The sequence below is a fragment of the Rattus norvegicus genome, chromosome 4, assembly GCF_021556685.1.
Source record: "Rattus norvegicus strain SHRSP/BbbUtx chromosome 4, alternate assembly SHRSP_T2T, whole genome shotgun sequence".
Classification (NCBI taxonomy): domain Eukaryota; kingdom Metazoa; phylum Chordata; class Mammalia; order Rodentia; family Muridae; genus Rattus; species Rattus norvegicus.
Genome location: NC_141537.1, coordinates 121,351,887 through 121,374,247, shown reverse-complemented (window position 1 = coordinate 121,374,247; position 22,361 = coordinate 121,351,887). Strand labels below are relative to the sequence as shown.

At 43.7% G+C, this 22,361-nt stretch overlaps 1 protein-coding gene and 1 long non-coding RNA gene across 4 annotated transcripts in view; one reads left to right on the top strand and one right to left on the bottom strand.

Moving 5' to 3' along the window:
- Aplf (aprataxin and PNKP like factor) overlaps nucleotides 1-22,361 on the top strand; it is a 58,749-nt gene that overhangs the window by 5,356 nt on the left and 31,032 nt on the right. For 2 of the 3 annotated variants that reach the window (XM_087658804.1, XM_087658803.1), the window contains exons 3-6: nucleotides 8,899-9,071; nucleotides 12,740-12,896; nucleotides 13,163-13,298; nucleotides 16,930-17,114. In XM_087658804.1, the coding sequence (XP_087514930.1) occupies nucleotides 8,899-9,071; nucleotides 12,740-12,896; nucleotides 13,163-13,298; nucleotides 16,930-17,114 (651 nt within the window). 3 annotated transcript variants of the gene reach the window in all.
- The window catches only part of LOC120102330 (uncharacterized), a 30,002-nt gene continuing 8,005 nt past the window's right edge, over nucleotides 365-22,361 (bottom strand). The window contains exon 2 of the long non-coding RNA XR_015686062.1: nucleotides 365-6,940. This is a non-coding gene — a long non-coding RNA (uncharacterized LOC120102330). The remainder of the gene's footprint in view (nucleotides 6,941-22,361) is intronic.

Genomic DNA, 22,361 nt, shown 5'->3' with positions numbered 1-22,361 from the left:
CTCTCCCTAAGTTTAGCCATAGAATCTTTAATGGTCCCGGAGTGATCGAGGTAAAAACAACATTCTTCTCTCAAAGCAGCACATAGCCCTCTTTCTTTAAGGAATATCAGGTCTAATCTTCTCCTATTTTGAAGGACTACCTCTGAGAGGGAGGTTAGGTATTCGTGGAGGTCAGCTAAAAAGTCTTTAGGATTCCAATCTGAACACTATCTAAACCTATACACCAAGGTCATGACTATCTTAGAACTTTTAAACTTATGGTCCCTGAGGCACAGTCCCAAGAAGTGTTAGGAGTATTAACATATGTAATGTTACATCATTTGTAATTGAAATCAAGCCTATCTCTATATTTTTCTCGATGGAACCCAGGGCAAACATGAAATTCTTGTTTCTAAAGCACACTCCTCAAGTGAGCATTATAGCAACATCCCAGTCACGTCTCTGATGTATCCACTTATCTGATGTGCAAGTCTAGGGAGCTTTTTGAAGATCTGAGTGTCCCTCTAGGTCCCAGTTCTCAGCCCCAACGGCTAGTATGCGGCTGGTGAGGGCTGAGAATTGACGGCTGTCAGGGTGGTCAGCAGCACCAGGTACGGTCCTTTCCAGCGAGGCTCGAGTGTCTGGGCTCCGTGTCATTGTATGTACCTACAGTCTCTGACCTGGAACGGATGAGATGTCTCGGAGGTCCCTGGGGCATAGGCTGCTGCCAGCTGTGAGCAGATTTCTTTCTGTATCACCTGTAGGTCTTTTAGCCTGACACATAAATCATTATTACTATGACGTGTTGGTTCAGTAACATCATCTAATACAGTCAGAGGATCTGAGGCCCCATATAAGATCTCAAAGGGGGTAAAGCTGAATCTGGAAGGGATATTTCTTGCTCTGAAGAGAGCAAGAGGGAAGGAGTGTCACCCAGTCTGCGCCAGTCTCCATGGTCAATTTAATTTGGTCAGGGTCTCTTTTAGAGTTTTATTTATTTACTCTACCTGTCCTGAACTTTGAGGTCTGTAAATATAATGTAATTTTCAATCAACCTCTAAATACTTGGCCACACCCTGGCTTACCTTGGCAACGAAAGTAGGGCCGTTGTCTGACCAGATTACCTTGGGCATTCCAAATCGGGGGAAAGTTTCTTCCAGTATCTTCTTGATGATTGTAGAGGCCGTCTCTTAGTCCAATCCCAGTTCCCAGTGGCTGTCTCTTGTAGGCAGTTGTTGGCTTCACCAGGGCATCCAAGAGATGGTAAAGGCATCTGCAGTGCTGATGTGCTGGGGGGTAGAAGTTCAGCCATCCCAGATGACATTGTGTTGTCCACCACGGCAGCACCCACTTATCTCTGACCTTCATGAAGAGAACTGTTCCCGTCTGTGGACAAGGTCCTCGGCTTTCAGCAGGGGTCAATCAGCCAGTCGCAGAGGTCTTTCCTCCACCCATGGGCTTCTGCCAGTGCTTGACACTTGTGCTGTGGTGGCTCCAGGTCAGGATTGGGCAGCAAGGTGACCAGATTGCCCCCAACAGGTGGAGAATCTAGTCCATGGCAGCTGACCAGTGGTCCCATCTTTTGGGACACTCTATCAGCCACTCTATCACAGTTTAAGTCCTGGATTGGGTGATAATTGTCAGAGCCCGGCTGGCAGGAATGATGTGTTCCAGGCAGAACGGCACTAAGCCACACACACACATCTCCCAGCATCAGGTACTGGTGCACTGAGACAGGTCTTAAGCTCCACATACACAGTCTGTAGATATGCATACACATGGCCTCACCCAGCCATTTTAGCCCACACAAGCCATTTTGGAGAGCAATTTTCTAATGAGCAAGGGATAGGGGCAGTCAGGGATGACCATGAACTAGTGGGTGGGTTACCTGGCCCACGCCAAGGTCCACTGTTCTTCGGGCAGTCCATAAGTATTGTTCGTTGCCAGTAACCCCTTGCACTCAAGGTCTTTGGATATTGACCCACTGGGGGGTGGGGGCATAGGAGCACAGAGCATTGGGTCCCTGTATCCACACTTCCCTTCTATCTCTGTACATAGCCAGCACTCTAGGACCAAGAAGCTCTCCAGTGTCCCCTCTTGTTCTTTCTTGGGCAGTCCCTGACCCAGTGTCCTTTTTCTTCGTATTAGGCACACCGATCTTTAGCCAGGAATTCTCTTCTGTTGCCAGGTACTATCTTCCTAGGTTCCCTAACTACTGTGGCCAGTATATGTTCCTCTCTTGTCTCTTTCTCTTCCTCAGTCTCTCTGTCTGTATCTTCTTCTACAGCTATTAGTTGCTGTCTACTTTTGTGCACTGACCCTGAACCATATATCAACCTTATTTTCTCTGCAACTTACAACAACTCTCTCAGTGACTTAACTTAACCCTTCAAGTTTCTGTAACTTTTTCTTTATATTTTTTTCTTACTTTAGCCAAATTGGTGGGGCATTTTCTAGCCCCTCTGAGACCCACCCTTGGAGCCTGGCGGCAGACCTGGCACTCCCTACCTTTAGGCGTTTTGAAGTCAACAGGCAGAAGTGAGGGCCTTCCATCCGTGTCTGGCCTCTAGTAGGATTCTGTCTTTCCTCGGTGATAAAGAAGACCTGTAACAGTTACTAACAAGCATCTCAAATGGGATGGTGAGAAAACAAGGGAATCTTGAGAATAGAGGTCCACTGAAGAGGACAAATAGCATTTAGTCACACAGCTAAACCAGGAGGCCTTCTTGGGACAAAAAGGCCGTTGTAGAAATAAGCACAAGCTTTGTTCCTGTGAAACAGAAAGGCAAGCAGAGAGGCAGCTGATCTGTTATCGACTATCTCTCTGGACTTAGATTTTCCCTTAAGGAGTACCTTCCTTTAGTGCCAGCTCAGTGGCTTTATCGCTCAAGAGACCCATCCTCTAAATGGCACTGGGCTTCCAGTAACAATAACAAAAGGATGGAGAGACGTTAGAACCTGGGTGTTAGAGTGGCTGACAAAAGAATTGTAACCAGTTCACCTGGGGCTATCAGGACTGTAGTAGTAGTCCTTTACCAAGCTGTCTCACTGGGTTAAAGGCCCATGGAAAAGAAAACATTAATCCTGACCTTGGCCACAGCCAAAGACTGAATTCTAAATTTTGACTGGCAAAACAAAGTTCTTCACAGTTTGTTGCAGATTCTTTAAAACTATTTTAGGGGCTTCTCTGCCCCCCAACCTGGGGCATTTTGACCACAGGGGCAGGAACTGGCTGCTGTGGGGATAGGATCAAAGGCACTCTCCATGTCAATGATGACTAACAGGGAAGGTTACTTAGTGTTGGAGATCAACTCCTCTCTTGGAATAGGGCCAGCAGATAAGGCAGGCTCCCTTAAAGAACTTCTCTTAATGAACACTCTCCTTTTGTGAGCAAGTGTTGAAGGTCTGGCCACTGAAGGCAGCAACTGGAATTTTTTTTTTCAGGGCCAAAATACAACCACTAACTCTACGCTATCTTTGTTGTCAAAGTGCCAACCCCAGCCAGCCTCCTTACCTTGAAACTCCTCTTGCGCTGACTTGGCCAGAGCTGCACTGTTGCCCACGCGCAGCCTGTAGCTTGCTAGTAGGCCTGCATGCTTGCCACCCTCAGCCCCTACATTTTCCTACTCTGTGCTGTCCCTTCCTTAGAAGCTGTGAATGTTTAAGCAACAGGGAGAATTTTTCTTCAGGATCTAAGGTAAAGTTTTCAGGTTCTTGTTAATGCCTGCTTCAGACGGATCACTCGCTAACCTGGAATCCTTCATACACAACGGTTAACAGCAGCTGGGCTGGACAATGGGAGTAAAGAAAGGGGCAGCTCTCCTTGGGGAGGAGGCTCAAGAGAGAAAGACAAAACTCCCCGGCAGAAAACAATTTCTCTCAAGCAAATTATTTTTAACTTTTAAGTTAAGCACCAAGAGGACCAAGTAAAACTCTATGACGAACAAAGCAAACAGTTTCATGATTTCAAACACAGTCAGTCCAAGATTTCAAACACAGTCGTCAGTCCAAATTCAAAAACGAAACAAAAGCCAAAAAGACACTCGACAATACCACAGAAAACAAACCAGACAAACAAGACCAAGACAAAGCATCCTATAACCAATTTCCACAGATGCCTGGTACCTTCAGTACCTGGCCCAAACTGCAGCTTAACCTTAGCTGCTTCTGGGATACCAAACACAGAAACAGAATACAGACAACAGACACTAACACATCTAAGCACACTTGTCCATGCCTATACTTAAATAGGCAGCCGAACACGACCTCCGAAGTCAAGTCACAGTCAGATCTCTTTGACTGTCACCTGCCGGGTCCTCCCGACAAAAGTCGGCTCGTGGGACGTCTCCCAGAGCTGGGGCGTCCTCACTTCCACTATCTAAAAAAAGAACAAAAAGAAAACAGCTATTCGAAGTAGAAACCCAGTACCTACTCACAGGCGTCTGTCCGGGGTGGGAAGCCCTTCCATCCAAGCACACTTAAATACGGGGTAGGAAGTCCATCTACCCAAGTGTACTTAAAAACGACGGGGTGGGAAGCCCATCCACCCGAGTGAACTCAAAAACAACACAGAGTGGGAAGCCCATCCACCCGAGTGTACTCAAAAACAACGGGGTGGGAAGCCCATCCACCCGAGTGCACTCAAAAACAACACAGAGTGGGAAGCCCATCCACTCGAGTGCACTCAAAAACAACACAGAGTGGGAAGCCCATCCACTCGAGTGCACTCAAAAACAACGGGGTGGGAAGCCCATCCACCCGAGTGCACTCAACAACAACAGGGTGGGAAGCCCATCCACCCGAGTACACTCAAAAACAACAGAGTGGGAAGCCCATCCACTCGAGTGCACTCAAAAACAACGGAGTGGGGAATCTTCTTCTGCCCAGACAGTGCACCAAGACCTTAAACCGGTACTGAAAAACACAGACTACAGGACTTAATTCACACACACACTACTCTCACACTCACACAGCGGCCGCTTTCCAGCACTCACACTAACGTACCTCCAAGAGGCATTCGGATCTCCGGGGGTTACGCTCCTATCCCGGACGAGCCCCCAATGAAAGACCCCCCAGATTTTGGGGAGACTCTCGCTCCAGTCACGGGTTGAGGTACCCCCAGGAAACACGAGAAGCCGGTCTTGATGTAATCAACAAGAGGCAGTTTTATTTACGAGATCTCGGGCTGACACGTATCTCACACAGGAGATTGAGTCCAGCCCCGAGCCTCTCTAGGCAGGAGCTTATATAGGGAAAACCAGGGGTTTCGTGTGAATACACATAATTGGCTAATACAAAGGGTGCACAGTTACTTTTGGCACGGAGTTACATCAACAAAGCATACGTGTAATCTAGCATCTCAGCAATGTGGGCAGGGCAACTCATCTCACTGCAGCAGGGGGATGACCCATCCTCAGGGAGTGAAGGAAGGGGAGGGGGTGGCTCCAGATGGCCAGTGTCCTTGGGAGTTGATAGTCGGGCCAGAGAGCCCTATCTCAAATTCTCTCAGGCATGTCTGGACTTTGTTCATGACTAACTTTTAGAAATTTTAACCCTTCAGGGGGAGTGGACACCAATACTTCAGCTTTGGATTGGTGGATCCTCTAAGAGTGCTGATGAGTGGATTTCTTTTTTTTAAAATGAACTCTTAGACTTTTCTGGACTGTGTTGTTAATATTCAAACCCAACTGATAGGAATGTGCAGAGAAATAAACCAATATAATTTTTACAACATATGTAAAGTCTTAGTTACATTTATTTGTGTTGTGTGTGTGTGTGTGTGTGTGTGTGTGTGTATCAAAAGCACATTATTAGGAGACCATCCTGTTTACTAATGGATGGAGATTTCAAGTTTATTTAAAAATTTCCTAGTGTTAATGAAAGACATTTGTATTCTACAACCTAAAATAGGTAAAATTTATTTATTTAATGTGTATAGTGTTCTGTCTGCATGTATGTCTGTGTTCCATGTGTGTGCAGTGCCCATGGAGACCAGAAGAGGGCATTGGATCCCCTGGGACCGGAGTTATAGATGTCTATGCACCACCATGTGGGTGCAGGGAATCAGACCTGGGTCCTTTGCAAAGAAACAGCCCATGCTCCTAATCACTGAGCTGTCTCCCCAGCCCTAGACGCTTTCCTCAATTAGCTCATTACAGGGACTGAGTTCTCCTTACAGCTGGGTGAAAAGTAGTCAGATATACTCTTACTTCTGTGGCTGTGTTAAGAATGCAGATAATATAAATGTGCACAGATAAAAGAATACGTTAATGGAAAATTTTCTCATTAAGTTTTTCCAGGGCTCAGTGAGTCAGATTTCTACATAGGATTTGGCAATGTCCAGTTAAAATTGTTTTCTTTGAAGACACACTTCACCATTACTGAGTCAGTATTAGACCTTATTCCAATCATAAGGCAACAGTGTATGACTTTACTGGTATCGTTTGAATACTAGATTGTACTAGACTTATTAGAAACTGGAGCCAAGGAGATATGTAGGAAAGAACACTTGGCAACAAGCCTAAAGTCTTGAGTAGACTCCAGACCCAAGTAAACAGTTCAGTGATGTGTTCCCCTAAGCTGAGCACTCCTGCAGAGAGACGAGAGAACTGTGTGGAAACAAGGGCTGCTGTCTCAGGTGGAAAGAGTGCTCACTCCCATACATGTGTAACCCCTCACAAAAACTTAAAAAGTACAGATTATAGACAGGAAAAGAGAGTTTCAAATAGTAAAGCATTTAAATTATAACCATTAAATAATAAATAAATAAATAAATAAATAAATAAATAAATAAATAAGTGGAATTTTCCAGTAAACATGACCCTTAGATCTAGGAGAAAGGAAAATATCTTCTTACCCTTTTCTTGGTATTGTTTTTTGAAACTTGACACTGCGTTTAACAACTTAGAGTTCCAGAACTGAAGGTTCTGAGAAAGGCCCGATCTTAAATAGTCAGCAACTTCTGAAACGGGAATTAGAGATCTTTTAATCCTATGGAGTAATTTTTTCTCCACTTTATTAATTCTGATTCATGATTCTATAACTATTCGGTATTTTCTTTAAAATTTTTTTCTGGTGTTAAAATTGCTCATTTACTTTAAGGCGTTTTAGTGATTTAGATGAAAAATGTTTAGACTATTAACAACCATTTAATCTATCTAATCTCAGGTCCCTGTCTACTTTAGCAGTGTTGGGTATGGGGTTCATCTCCTGCAGTTTGCTTACTTTCTAACATTCAGGCCACTCTGCCCTGCAGGCAGGTCTCTGCTGTAGGTCCCAGGGTTCAGAGCTGGGTTAAACTGATTTCAGCACCATGAATGCTAGTCAGCACGAGGGAAACTTCTTGTTGGGCCCCAGCTTCATGATCAGCCTTCAGTCTTATCATTAGGTTGTGGAGATGATCCCCAAGTCTTAGGAGGAGAGGTGTGACCTAGATGTCTGCTTTAGGGCTAAACATTCCATAGTCGCTCGTTCTCTGCATAGTCCCTTGATGAGTTGCGAGTCTCTGGGTTAATCACTGTCTACTGCAAAAAGAGATCCTTTAGTGAGGTTTGAGAGATGCACTAGTCTGTGGGTGTGGCAGTAAGTAATTAGGAAACTGCTTTTGAAGAAGCCACACACATTGACTTATAAACATATGTGTTTTCGTCTGTTTGGTATATATTCTTTACAATATGGCTGCATTTGGGCTTATTTGCAGATTTACTGGCGTGAGGGATTTATAGTATTTTCATAGCTTCACTTGTGGGCTTCGCCTGCTTTATAACTTTTAAAAACTTAGATGCATGTAATTTGATGAATTTAACTTTCTAAATTGTATGTATGTAGGCTGAACTTAAAGAATTGATCAATATATTTTTTGGAATATTGTTTTTACTTCTAGAGTCCACTGTATGAACAGTTTATGAAAAAGATTATTAAGGAACATTGGTTCACTCTTCGGGTGGGTAGACTTATTAACTGGCTGATGGTTTGATGTTTTAAACCAAGTTTTCTTGATTCCTTTGGCTATGTTATGGCATAAATGACGCTGTTCTTCATTCTTAGGGAGTCATGTGTATACATTCATACATACATACATACATACATACATACATACACATATCTGTGTGTGTGTGTGTGTGTGTGTGTGTGTGTACATGTGCATGCATGGCACATATGTGACTATCAAAGGACAACTTGATGAAGTTGGTTTAATCCTTCTGTTTGGGTCCTGGGGATTGAATTCAGGTCCTCGAGCTTGGAGGCAGGCATCTTTAATTGCTAAGGCTTCTCACCAGCTCCTGTATTTGCAATTTTCGAAGTGCCTTTCAGAATATATTTTAAAATTATTTTGGAGGAAACTATCTTTGGTAATTGGAGGCAGCCAGTGGAAAATATAATGTAAGATAATTAGTGTAGTAATAGTTTTGTTTTTGATATGTGTCAACTACTACTTGTAATCAATCTAAATGATTGTCATGGAGGGAGTTTTATTTAAAAGTACAATTGTCCTTCCAAGATAACTGCAAAGAGAGCAGTGACGCTTGAGAGATTAGCTCATCAGCTCCTGCCTCATGGTTTTTGACTTTTAAACTGTGTCAGAAGTTATTAGAGGATCCATGGCAAGCAAGTGCTGCTGCTGGGACAGGTACATTTGGGATAGACGTGGGGACGCATCTGTAGGAGAACTGTTTATTTTTTAGTCTTTCTTATCCATTGAGTACTTTATTTAACTCATCAATGATGATTTTGTTTGTTATCTTGGATTCTTTCAGAGCCCCTTTTCATATGTAAATGCTATGGTCCTAGGTCCCAGGCTTCCTAACCTTTTACGTGTAATTTTATACTCAATTGTTTTGATACCAGAATTGTGGATCAGTTCCTGTTCAGTTGTGTTTTTCACAGGCTGCTGCCTCGCTCTTTTCTTTTTTTGATTAGGTCCACAAGAACCCATGTTTCCACCAGTCCTCGGAGAAGAGCCAGCTCTCGCCAATGGAGACCCATGTGTGGAGCCGGTTGCATCCTGGGGACAGCTTTTCCTTGTTACTTGACAAGTACGCTTTCCGTGTTTCCTCTACACAATCTGAAGTGGAAGTGGAGAGTACTCTGAGGTAAGGTTGCCTGGCGAGATGCAAGTGAGTAGCGGTTTGTATCCCATTCCTCCACCGTCACAAATGCTTCAGGAAAATCGTTCCAGGGTTGAGCTGTATTTGGGCTGCGGTAGTCACATAATTTGTTTTTCTGGAAAACACTGGCTTTGGAAACTTATGCCTTGTGGTGTTTGCTCTGATGTGTGCTGGCTCTCACCTTGTATTCCTGTTTCCTCAAAACAGAAAATTAGTTACATGTTTTCTTGAATTTTTAGCTTTCTTAATTTTTAAGGTATTCTGACTTTTTTCTGATTTTGGAATCAACCTCTATTTTGCATTTGTTACTATATCAAAAACTTAAAACTGTTGTTATCAGACCTGTGTTTATCTGCTTGGCACTGAAAAGCCAATGTAAGGCAGAGAGTTGGTAGAAAAGCAAGTGTACTCAGCAGCCAACACCCTAAAAAGTGGAGGGGTCTTTCTTCTCCCCAGAAGAGCATCTTGGGGATGGAGAGGATGGCCGGGTGCCGAGGGTCCTAAGGCAGCATCTTCATCATCAGGCGCGGGCTTTTTCTTTGTCTTTTATTTTTTCCTGACTGGAAACTCGAAACCCCCCCCCCCCCCCCCGGGCAAATCCCTGTATTCCTTTAGACAAGCACAGTGTTTGTTTGCAGGTCTCCATTCCAGCAGTTCACATGCTCTATGTTAGTTGATGTTCCAGACTCAGGATAAGGAGGGATGTCTTGTTTTCCGATGTTATCTGAGGGCTGCCATGCGTTCTGGTTTTTGAAGGAAGATTATAGCAGTTAAGGGCTCAGTCATCTCTGTGTTTTTTATAGAGTGTAGAAGAGGAAGGGAAGGAGAGGAAACTGCCAAACACAGCTGCTAGGAGTAGCCACTGTTAAGTGTGGCATAAGCTTCTTGTGTCTGAACATTGAAGTCTTCATAACAGTGACTGTGAGGGGTTCCCACCGCTGATATCTCTGTGCTGCAGCTGAAGAAGACAGAGAAGTTTCGAGACTTGCCTAGGGTTACATAACAGGTCCACGTTCCAGACCAGTATTTCCAGAATGATGTTCTTACAGACTACCCACTGCCGCTCCAGAATGGCCGTGTGGGTGCCCACTGTGCAAGTGCCCAGAGGGCGGCGAAGTCAACCTGCAGTCGTCTTACACTGGGATGAATAGGGAAGGAGGGAGGGGGGGAGGGGAGGAGGGGGGTGGGGAGAGGGTGAGAGAGCGAGTGTGTTTGTGTTAGTTCCATGAGGAAAGTTACAAGTTGTAAAGTGTATCTTGCATTCCTGTTGCATCCCCAGCAGAGGGTGCAGAGTGGGTCTTGGTGCTCAATTGTCAGATTGGGTGACATTGTGACAAGGTAAGACTTTTCCCTGGTGAAACGTCACTGTTGATGCAGAACGAAGCAACACAGTTTTGTCCTTTAGGGAGATTTTCTTCATGATAGTCTCAAGCAAAGTACAGCAGTTTCTTGTCATATTAACTTATTTTTTCTTAAGTATTGAAATTCTCTGCTGTCACCTTGGCTAAGGATCCAGTCCTTTTTTTTTTTTTTTTTAATAAATCTCTTTTTTAAAGATTTATTTTTTCTATATGAGTGCACTGTAGCTGTCTTCAGACACCAGAAGAGGGCATCGGATCCCATTACAGATGGTTGTGAGCCACCATGTGGTTGCTGGGAACTGAACTCAGGACCTCTGGAAGAGCAGCCAGTGCTCTTAACCGCTGAGCCATCTCTCCAGCCCCAAGTACTGAAATTCTTAGCACTTACATTCCATATAAACAACTGCTGGTTTCAAGAACTAATTCCGAACAAAGCAATAAAATGTGGATAGAAATCTCATTTTAATGTGACAATGAAAAGCTTTAGCACTCATTTGTAGTTACAGAAGGGTGTGGATTTAGATGGGAGAGGAGCTGGGAGGCTCTCAGAGGGGAGGGGATAGGGATTCAGAATATATTGTATGAGAAAAATCTAGTCACAGTACAAGGAAAATGAAAGGAAAAATTTATAAAATCATTTGTAATTCTTTTTAATCAGTTTCTTTGTATTAGCATATTTCATATTAAAGATGAAAATAAGCAGCATGTTTGAACATAATTTAGGTTATATTTGGAACCTTTAAGGATGACTTAACTACCAATACAGTCTTAAGTATGAGCATGATTACTGAAGAACTCACATTTCCCAAGTTCAAAACCTGCTACAAAGTGCAGTCATTATTTCTGATGTAACAGCAGACATAGCTCAGTGGAGTTGAGGGTTCAGAAATGAGCCCTTGCTTTTACGGTCTTTACCATGGGCAGAGGCACCAATTCTAATCAAGTCAGTTGTCCAGACAGCACTGGAAGAGCTGATATCCACCAGGAACAAGTGAAGTTAGACTTTCACTTTATATCACATAAAAATCAAAATGGATTAGACACCCAAATCTGAAGAGGGGCGTATATATATAAATCCTTACCACCCTGCGTCAGGTGATGGCCTTACAAGTCTAACAGCGAAGTATTAGCATTTGGTAAATCGGATTTCCTCCCATTTGAAACTGTGTATGCTTATGAGAACAGTAAGAAACAAAAAGCACAACTGAATGACAAAATATTTGTAAATCACATATGTCTGTACCATCTACATCTAGAGTATATAAGCAGTCACAACTCAACAATGAAAGGGAAACCTGATTTTAATCTGTTCAGCTGATTGGAATAAATATACCCTAAAATAGGCATGAAAAGATAGTACTACTAGCCACTGGGAAGTTTAGCCAAATCTATAATGAGATACTCTTAAAAATTTGAAAAAAAATGCTTATTTAGCGACTAGGCATCTGTAACCAAAGACATTAGAAAACGTTGATATTGGCATATGGAGAAACTGGAATTCTCATATACTGTGTGGTGTTATGAAACAGCTCATTCTCCTTGGAATGCCCATATTGTTGGTTCTTTAGACTTTTAAAAATAAAAGCAGCCGTATGACCTCACACTGCCCTGTTAGCTTTATGCCCCCAAATTGAAAACATGTGACTTTGTAATAGTCAAGGCGAGGAAACAAACTGGATGTTGATCTGCTTTTGAGTGGGTAAGCAAATACAGGATAATCTTGGAACGGGAGACAGTTCCTGTCATTCACTGTGCTTCCTACCATTGGAGTTCAAGTCTGTCTTTGAAAGAGGTCAGTCCTTATTTTAAAACCACTGAAAGAAAAAATTTAAAGCTGTCCATCAGTCTCTTTAGACACACATTTCTGAAATCTTTTATCTTCAGTTTTAAAGGTGTATTTATTTTCATTTTATGGATGTGATCGTTTGCATATATGTGTGTGAGTGCACTATATATGTGCTTGTTAGCCTCAGAGGCTAGAAGAGGGCATTGGACCTGGAGTAACAGACAATTGTTAGCCGTCATGTGGGTTCTGGGATCTCAACCTAGGTCCACAGCAAGTGCTCTTAGCTGCTGATCCATCTCTTTGGCCCTGGCCAAAGACTAATGCAAGATGTGATAATATATGACAAACTTTTATTGTAGTATAAACTGTGCTTTTAGGTTTCAGTTGGACAGAGGGAGCCCAACACCCCAGTGAGGAGTCCTCGGAAGCATAGAACTGGATGACCTCGAGGCTGCCACCAGACGTGTTATTAATGATAGAAAACCAAGTTCCGTTTTATTTTGTAGAAACAGTCAGATGCTCGATGAAGATGATATATTGAATGAGATGCGGAAGTCCCCTGTGGTTAACTTACCTGATAAGGCGGCTGGTGCCTCACAGCTGCAAGGAAGCCCCGAAGTAACGAAGACCAAGTGTCCCACCATAGATCCTATGGCGAGAGACGTAAGACACCATTCTAACCTGGTCCTTATTTCAAGGAGAGAAAAGACAACTGAAATCATGCACGTTACAACGCCCTGGGCTTTTAAGTTAGTCTCTAGAGAAGGCCACACTAGATTGACACATAAGCTAATAGGTAATGAATTTCTTGTAAGAACTCTAACCATTGTGGATAACTATGTTAATGCTAATTTTCTTCAAAGTGAATCCTTTTTCAGAATCAAGGATGAGTGGTTGTCTCCAGGAAACAACTTCTGGTGTTCTTTTAGTCCTCTTCAGGTGACTGCCGAGCTTTCAGTGAGCACCAGCCAGATCCTGCCCACAGGAAAAGAATCCTCCCAGCATGGATGTTAGCAGGAAGTCTAAGTGATCAAAACCTTTCCACGCCTGCTGAGGGTGGAGGAGGTAGGTTTCTGTTTTTGTTAATGTTGCGTCTCAAGGAAACATTAAAGACAGTGTCAAGGTTTTTCTCAGCTAATAGATGTAGAACGGTGGTTGCACATGATGTAGGTTAGCCTGGGACTTAAATTCCATTCTATTTATTTATTTGAGACATGATCTTAAACTGCCTCAGTCTCCTGAGTGTGGTGTTACAGGTGTGGGCCTGCCACACCTGCTAACCTACGTGTAAGGTTAAAACATAAGCTGTCACTTTATAGCATTCGTCTCACGGCATTCTATCCGTTGCTACCTTGTTGAGCATATGATAGTCCTCTTATTGTCAGATGCGCTGCTAATAAATATTCTCAGATGGGACTGTTGGTGTCACATCTGAGATGAAAGGGCAATGCCAGGTACACAGTGTTTGTGCTACGATTTCATGTGATCCTGGCCCAGTCCAGCTCACTGTCACAGTAGACACCTCAGTGATTCATGCCTTTCTGCTGGGTATGCACCGGTTGCCGCATTTTTAAAATGCTTTTTTGTCAGCGTCAGGCCCTAGGTTTCCTTCACAGCACTGTAGGACAGAAAAGCAGCGTCTGTGTGTTCATACTGTACTGTGATTCTCTAAAGCATACGCTGGTCCTAATAGGTCTTTGTAGAGCCTCTGGAGCACCTGTCTTTGTATATAGCATTTTTCTTCTTCCCAGTTTGTTTTTAAAAGTTTTCTTTGTTCCTTTCTCTTTTCACCCAAGTTGTCTACAATTTTTTCCGGTACAGTTTTGACAAGCGTTGATGATATTAAACGTTTTTCCTTAGTTCTGATAGAAATAGCCTTTCCCTCGTTAAGTTTGTTAATAAAAAATAAAGGTTTTAAATGTATTCTCTTTTTCGTATTGACGTTATTTTCTGTGATTTTCTTAGGGTGGCTGTTTTAACAAATGTTAACAGTTAAGTTCCTTTCTTATGCATTGTTAGCATTTTGAATATCAGACTCACTCTTTCGGATAAATCACTTTTTCTGGGCGGTTTTGTGTTTGATTTGGTTTTGTAGTTTTAGGCCTGGAACTCAGGGCCTCACTTGCTGAGCAAAGTTCACCTCACCTGCACCCTCTGCAGAGTTTCTCTTTCTTAATATCGCTTTTATTTATTAAGGTTTTTTTTTTAAAATTACTGTTTTAAGTGGTATCCACATATAATTAATTATATTTTAGTATAAAGTCTTTTTAGGGGTTTTAATGTATTTGCTGGCCTGGTGAAATGTATTGAAGAATGTTGCTCTTCTGTTTCCGCCTGCTATAGCAGAGTACTGTTGCAAAGCAAAAGTAAAAAACATTTACTTTCTCACAGTTCTGCAGGCCAGAAGTCTAAGATGTGGCTCATCGATAGCTATCTCCTTTATATATCATGTCACATCCAGACACTGACACACACACACACACACACACACACACACACACACACACACACACACACTCATACTCAAATAGTTGGGTAGAAGAGCAGACATCTAGTATCCTCACATGAGGGGCTCATCCTCATGACCTAAACGCTTCCCAAAGTTCCCACTTCCAACCCCAGTCACACGAGCATTAAGGCACAGTCCCGTGGGAAACTTGAGATGTACTAAACATCCGTTTGTAGCAAATGGCCAGTGTGACTCTCTTGTGCTTGGAGACATTTCAGTAAAATAATGGTGCTTGAGTACAAGCACCACACAACAGTTGGTCTGATAGTGAGGTTCACTAGTGTGAGATCTGATAGTGAGGTTCACTAGTGCGAATATGCCAGAGACTCACGTTTAAGAAAAAGGGAGCAGGATAGTGTAGATTTTAGCATACTACTCAGAAGAACATGCAGTTCAAAATGGATGAACTTTTATTTCTAGAACTGGATACCAGGTGACTCCTGTATATTACTTCCACTTTGGTATGATTGATATTCCTATTGATAACACAGACACTCGCTGAATTGCATAGTCTTGGGGATGGGTCAGGTTATTTCGTACAGCTGAACAGGAGGTGGGATAATAACGTGCAGCTAAACAAGGAGGCGGGCTTAGTTAATATCTTTAGGAAGTGCCTCTGTAGGAGAATGGTCTTCAGGCCATAAACATCCTGGGGGAGAAAGCTGTGCTGAATTGTTTCTGCACACATTGTCAACATCCAGGGAAGACTTTGCCCAAACTCTTGGAGCTGAGACATTGCCAGTGTCAAGAACACACATTCATTCACTCTGTTCCCTAAGCCAGTTTGCTGTTTGTTCCCTGAACTGCTGTGGGCCCCTTGAATGTTCTTCAGAATAAGGCCAAGAGATGGAGGCCCATCGGCCAGATCCGGCCCCTGCCTACTTTGATAAGTAAGCCTCTGTTGGAATACAGCCCTGCTCCCCTGGCTATATCTAATGCTGCTCTCCGCTGTGAAGGCAGAGGTGAGTAGCTGTCGTAGACATGCCGTGGACAGAGCTTTCTATTCTCTCTATTATTTTAGGAAAAGATTACTCATCTCTGCCTTAGAACAGCAATGACTGAAGATCCTTTGCTGCTTCTGCCTGAGCTCTCAAGGGAATCTTCAGACAAAATTCGGTTATGTCCGTAGTCCACTTAGTCAAAGGATTTCACAGTCTTCAGGGCACATAAAGTCATCTTCATGGGGCTCTCAGTGCAGCGTAGCAGACACACCAGCCATGGATATTTCCTCTTAGTACGAAGTCTGCTTCATCTTTTCGGATCAGATGGCTATGGATTGGTTGTCAGATGGGGACACTGAGGCTCACCGACTATTGAACTTTGATTACCGTATGTGATGCCAATGTGATGTCCATTGTCACTGAGGCTTTTCAGTTTACAGAGTACAGAGGGCATTCTCTTTCTGAGGTTTTGGAATTTCTAACCTATATTTCAAATAACTTAAGTTGGATCCTAACTTGATGGTGGGCATTCAGGATATAAAATCCATTAGGTCACTCTGTGAGCTTTTCTCTTAGAGAAAATTAATGCTACAATTTAAAAAAATTATAGCTAATGTGTCAGGGCCTCTATTAGATCACATCTTATGTCACTTACTTCTAGTGACTGAGTTCTTACAGTTTCCCCTTCGCAGATGTAAAAGACATTCTGAGAGTTGCAGTGAAACAGTTGCAGTGGGCCCCATGCATCTCGGCCTGCTGAACTCTGGGGCAGGAGTTCTCAGCCACCGTGCTGTGTAATGCTGTGGGATTTGTAAATAGGTGTTTCCCAGTGGACATTTCTGTAAATGTGATTTGGACTTTGCAGGTGTCCAGCTCTGTCACTCAGGTATAATCCCTTACGATGGGACCTCTCACTGAATCTGGAACTTGCTGGAGTTTGACTTCATCTGCTGGCATCAATCCCAAGTGATCTGTCTTTGCCTCTCCTCTCACACAGAGCTAGGGTTACAGGTCCACAAAGCCCTACTCCCTCCCCTTCTCTTTTCTTTTTCTCATTTTGCTGCTGGATATCCACACTCAGATTCTTAAGCTTGCACAGCAAATTATCTTACCCACTGAGCCGTCCGCCAGCCTGTGAACCACTTGCTATTTGATCCTTTTTGGCTATATGGAGTATCGACCTTTGAAGATACAGGGAGTAATTTTCTTCCTGTTCTTTGTGTTTGGGTGTTTGTGTGTGTGTCAGATAAGGATGCCATCCAGAGGGATGGGAAAGAAGGAACCCATGAAGATAAAACCCCAGTAAATACATCGTGGCGTGGGAGAAAGCGGTTTATTCCACCAGGAAATTCAAAAAGTGTGTCACCAAAACAAGACCCTGGGAAGAAATGGAGAAGGTCTGACCAAGAAGGACTGGCTGTTTCACCCGAGGTGATTAAAACTGTGTTGTTTATTTTCTTTGTCTGGATTTTGAGATAGGAATAACCGTTCCTTTCAGCCCTGTGGAGAAGTTCAAGTGACGGGCACGAATCATGTGCTGGGTTTATAAAAAAGAAACTAAGCTGCCTTTTATTCTGTGTCTATGTAGATAAAACCTAGCTCAGTTTTTTGCTTTACTGAAATATAATGTTTAATATAGAGGGATAGTTTGCATTGTAGAGCAATGTTTCAGACTAGAGAAAGGTGGAGATCTCTTGGCACTGGTTTTAATTTGGCCTCTGTGGACTTCACAGAAGCACTGTGGGTAAGCGTGGTGAGGAGACGGATAGTGGAATGGATCCTCACAGAGCACGGGTCACTCTGCTGTGGCTCTGTGGTGATTGTAGGCCTGTCATTCCTCTCTCAGTGTATACAGTCTTCTGGAGTGGTCCGCCTGAGTTGGCATTCCTTGATGCTGGGTATTTAAAAAGAAATGAGGCCTGTTTATAACATGATATTTTTATTTTTATTTTTTAACCTGGAAGCTATAGCACATTTTATTAAAATAAGGCAGACTTTAAAAACAACAATACTTTTATTTATTCTTTGGGAATTTCATATTATATATTCCCTCATCTCCCATAACCACTCTCCCGTCCTTCTATCCCTAGCCACCTACTTGAGTTTTTTCCTTCTCTGACCCCTGCCCGTCAAGTCCGCATAGCGCTGTACACAGAGGAGTGAGGTCTGCACTGATATGTACTTGATCTACCAGGGGTCACATCATTGGAGAGAACTGACCTCCCCTCTCAGCAGTTACCAATGCAAGAGCTCCTCACTGCTGAGAGTTCAAACCCGGAGTCTACCCACTATGCTGGCTTTTGGGTAGCCTGGACTTGCACAAGGTTTGGACATACTCATGCATTTAACTTCTATTGAGAGGTGGCCCCAGGACAGAAAGTCTTCACATTTTTCCTCCTTTCAGAGTGGTAGCTTAAGGTGATGATTTTCATGGACTTGTAGGCCACTGGCTGAGCTCTGTGGTTCTCTCAGTCTCAGGAAGTCATGCTGGGCCTGCCTTGGCACAGGATCCACTGGGTCACTGAAAGGTCAGAAGTCGTCCTCGAGATCATTCTCAGTACTACGTTCACACGCATGTCCTCTCCTAGGAGAGACCAGACTCCCTAGCGCCTCTCCTAGCTAGAGAAGTGGATCCCGTCTCTAAGACTCAGTGTCCTAATTTACCAATGGGGTCAAGTGTAATCAAATAAGATGAATTCTGGCCCATCTGTATTTGCCTGTGGATCTTAACAAAGTAGAACTTGTCTTACTTAAGCTTCTAGCCTTCATATACTCTGTTTGAACAGTGGGGAATCTATTCACTTTGCCTGTTTTATAAGAAATTACTTAGTTTCAAGGAGAATGTATGTTTTGATAATACTTCATCCTGACTAAGTTTGATAATTGAAAGAAAGACTTTAGGAAATACCCTTTTAGTTCACAGTAGGGGACAGAAGAAAGCAGACCTGAGTTGTTCAGTGTTTGTGAGGCCTTGATGACATCAGGAGTGGATAACAGATGCAGGAGGGACCCAAGAGCTCCCCTTGGCTGGCTGCTCTGCCCTTAAGAGGTTCACTTCTCTTTGCTCAGTAGAAAAGAGGCCCAAGCTCTCAATCTCTGTGCTGGGCTCTGTTGAAACAGAGAACAAGGCTGAGGCCGAAGGCCCAAGCCAGGTCCTCCATGTCTGCCAGGTTCCTGTCCTAGTTCTCATCCCTGGAGAGCAGCCAGTCCTGATGGGATAGCACGGAGAAGAACAGGAGACAAGCTCACTCTGAGAGGAAACAAAGAAACTAGAAAGATTGGTCCCATCTAGTCTGATGCGTGGAGGCTGTGTGGACCTTATAAGAACCCAGAGCAGTATCCCGTAGAGTAGATATTCTCTTAAGAAAGACTGAAAAAAGAATTGGAGAGAAAGCACAGGAGTAACCTTCTGGCCCATTTCCTGCCTGTTTATAAGCAGTGCCTTAAGTGTACTGCAGTAAGAACTCAAGGAGGAGAACCATTGACCTGCCATCCTTCAGTACCTGCAGGAAACTGACAGCCATAGTTTACTGCTAGGAAGCCCTAGGCTCAGAAGTAGACGCTTTTGTGTACAGCAGATTTCCCTATTGTGTGCGAGTTTTGTGACTAGTATCCGCCTCTCCATGAAGTCAGTCGTTCAGTTGTAGTGCTGGATTTTATCAGGCCTCACGGGTCTTCTGTAACTGACCAGCTCATGGCCCGAGTGAGGGCTCTTGAACTGATCGACGAAAGGCCTGCTGTGGTTTCCGTGTTTCTGTCTCCTCTAACAATCCATAGTGAAAGCCACTCTCCCTGTGCAGTAGCTTTTGCAGGTGCTTGCCTGGGAGGCTGCACTCATGAGCGTGTTAAAGCTGCTAAGACAGATGGCAGGAGTGGGTTACTCCTCTCGCCCTGCTGCCACAGGAGGACACAAGGGCTCATCTTCTTGTCTACCATCTTGTCAGAACATGCTTGTCTTCTCTTGCCTTCTGCCGTAAGATGGCGGAGTAGGAAATCTCACATCAGATGCCAGCAACTTATCATGGTCTTCCCGGAACCCAAAGCTGAGAGAATATGTTTTCATCACCTATAAGCAACCTAGTCTGATTAAGGCCATAGCATTTCTTTTACACAATCTAATTAGAACTGCCACAGGCAGCAGAAGGAAGCACAACCAAAACAGCTGCTTCAAAATGGTCTCCCTAAATGATTAGTCATTGCTTACTGTTATCAAAGCAAGCCCAACACCTTACCACTTAGCACAATGACCTGTTATTTCTTACAAAGTCTACTGAGTTGGCTGGTTCAGCTGGACACTTCTTTTATGACATATTTTATGCTGTGGCTAGAGCATCCTAAGTGGCCACTTACAAGAACAGTGCTCTGTAAGGACTGATGGGATATCTGCGAGCGGCTGTGCCTCCCTCCTCTTACCATTAGATAATCCAGACTAAATGCCTTTACCCGACAGCTGGGTCCCAGGAGGGGAAAGTTAAGAACTACCAGAGGAGAATCCTGCTGAAGAGGTGGGGGAAGGATTGTAGAAGTCAGAGGGGCAAGGACACCACAAGAAAACCCACAGAATCAACTAACCCGGGCTCAAAGGACCGAACTGACAACCGCCTGCATGGGACTGACCTAGGCCCTCTGCACATTTGTAGCAGTAGTGCAGATTAGTCTTCTTGTGAGACTCCAAACAGTGTGAGCAGGGGCTGTCTCTCTCTCTCACACGCACACACACACACACACACACACACACACACACACACACTCACTCACACACTCACACACTCACACTCACATGCACATTCACTCACTCACACACTCACTCACACACTCACATGCACATTCACTCACACTCACATGCACATTCACTCACACACACTCACACACACACTCACATACACATTCACTCACACACACACTCACACACACTCACACGCACACACACTCACTCACACACTCACACACTCACTCACACTCACTCACACTGACACTCACTCACTCACACACTCACATGCACATTCACTCACACTCACATGCACATTCACTCACACTCACATGCACATTCACTCACACACACTCACACACACACTCACATACACATTCACTCACACTCACACACACATGCACATTCACTCCACTCACACGCACACGCACACTCACACACTCATACTCACACACTATCATACTCACACACTATCATACTCATACACACATGTACACTCACACATTCACATGCACACGCACACTCATACACACTCATACACACTCACACTCATACACACTCACATGTATACTCACACACACACACACACTCTCTCTCTCTCTCACACACACACACACACATACACATTTTGATTCAACTTAAAAAAATTCAGCATAGCCATCTGTCAGATCAGAGGATTAGGATGAAGTTTAAATGTATTATGACAAGATATGTTATGTATCTTTGGGTATTATTAAGAGATTTCTTGATCAAAAGTTTTTGTGAAACCAGCATTTTATTCCTGCTGTATTTTTTCAAGGTCAGAAAGCTTATAAAAACAAACTAACATACTGTGTTTAAAAACAAAAAGGGCTTTCAGATCATTTAAGGCCAAGGACTAGGATTGTATTATGCCATTTCAATGGAATTTTTTGGTCCTAGAAAGTTATGAGGTCCCAGGCAGATGACAGGGTGAGTATATGTTGGAGAGTGAGGGGGAACAAATCCATCTTGAGAACCCCTAATTCAAAAGTAAAAACATTAAAATACCTCAAAATCCGAAACTTCCTCAACTCACTTGGGACTTGGATAGTCTCAGACTTTGTCGCTCCACTGTAAATCTTTACAAGTACTCCACGCTCCGAACCTCAGAGATCTTAAACATTTCTGGTCCTAAGCACTCTGGGTAAGGGACTGACAGTCTACCGCTGCTCACAGAGATTTGGATAGAAGGGCAAGTGGGAACCTTCACAGGAGGAAGGACTGAAAATGTGTTCACCACAGGCCCTTGCAGTCTCTAGAGAGAGACTGGAAGAGACGAAGTAGGGTCTCCGGGACAGGGAAGGGGAATGGTGGTCATGGTGATGTGATGTAGAATGCAGAGTTTGAGCCACTTGGGGACAGCGAGGCATCTGATTGGAAAAGTATCTGAGAAGCAAAGCTTCCATGCTCGACATCTGAAAACTGGGTCTGGGAAGCGGAGGGGGGAGAATATTTCCAGCAGGGGTCATGGGTAACATGTTAGAGACATGTTAAGACATGTTAGAGGATGCAGAGGTAGGATTTCAGGTTGACATCTTCAGTTTCAGGGAGAGGCTTCCCAGGAGGAAACACCTAGCTAGTGTTTGAACCACCAGTCTGAGGCTTGTGTATGAAGTGGAGTTTTCCATTGTTCTCCTGGGAATGTTAATGGAGTTGATGCAGGACTTTTAGGGCAACATATCAGCATGGTCATTCGTGCCAAATCACCTTGCTGAATTTATGTCAGAGGGAAGGTCTGTTCCACCCCTTGCAATACGCTGACATCAGATGGGTGAGGGGCAGGGAAGTGCTTCGTAGACAAGTCGACAAGCTGTTTTAACAGTCTTCAGAGTATATTCTGATCTTCCTCAAAGGACCACTAGCCTCATGATCTCTGAAGTCTCAGACACACACTTATACTTCTTATGTGGTCTTTCTACTGTTACCAGGTCTCTCTAGCCCCCCAGGCT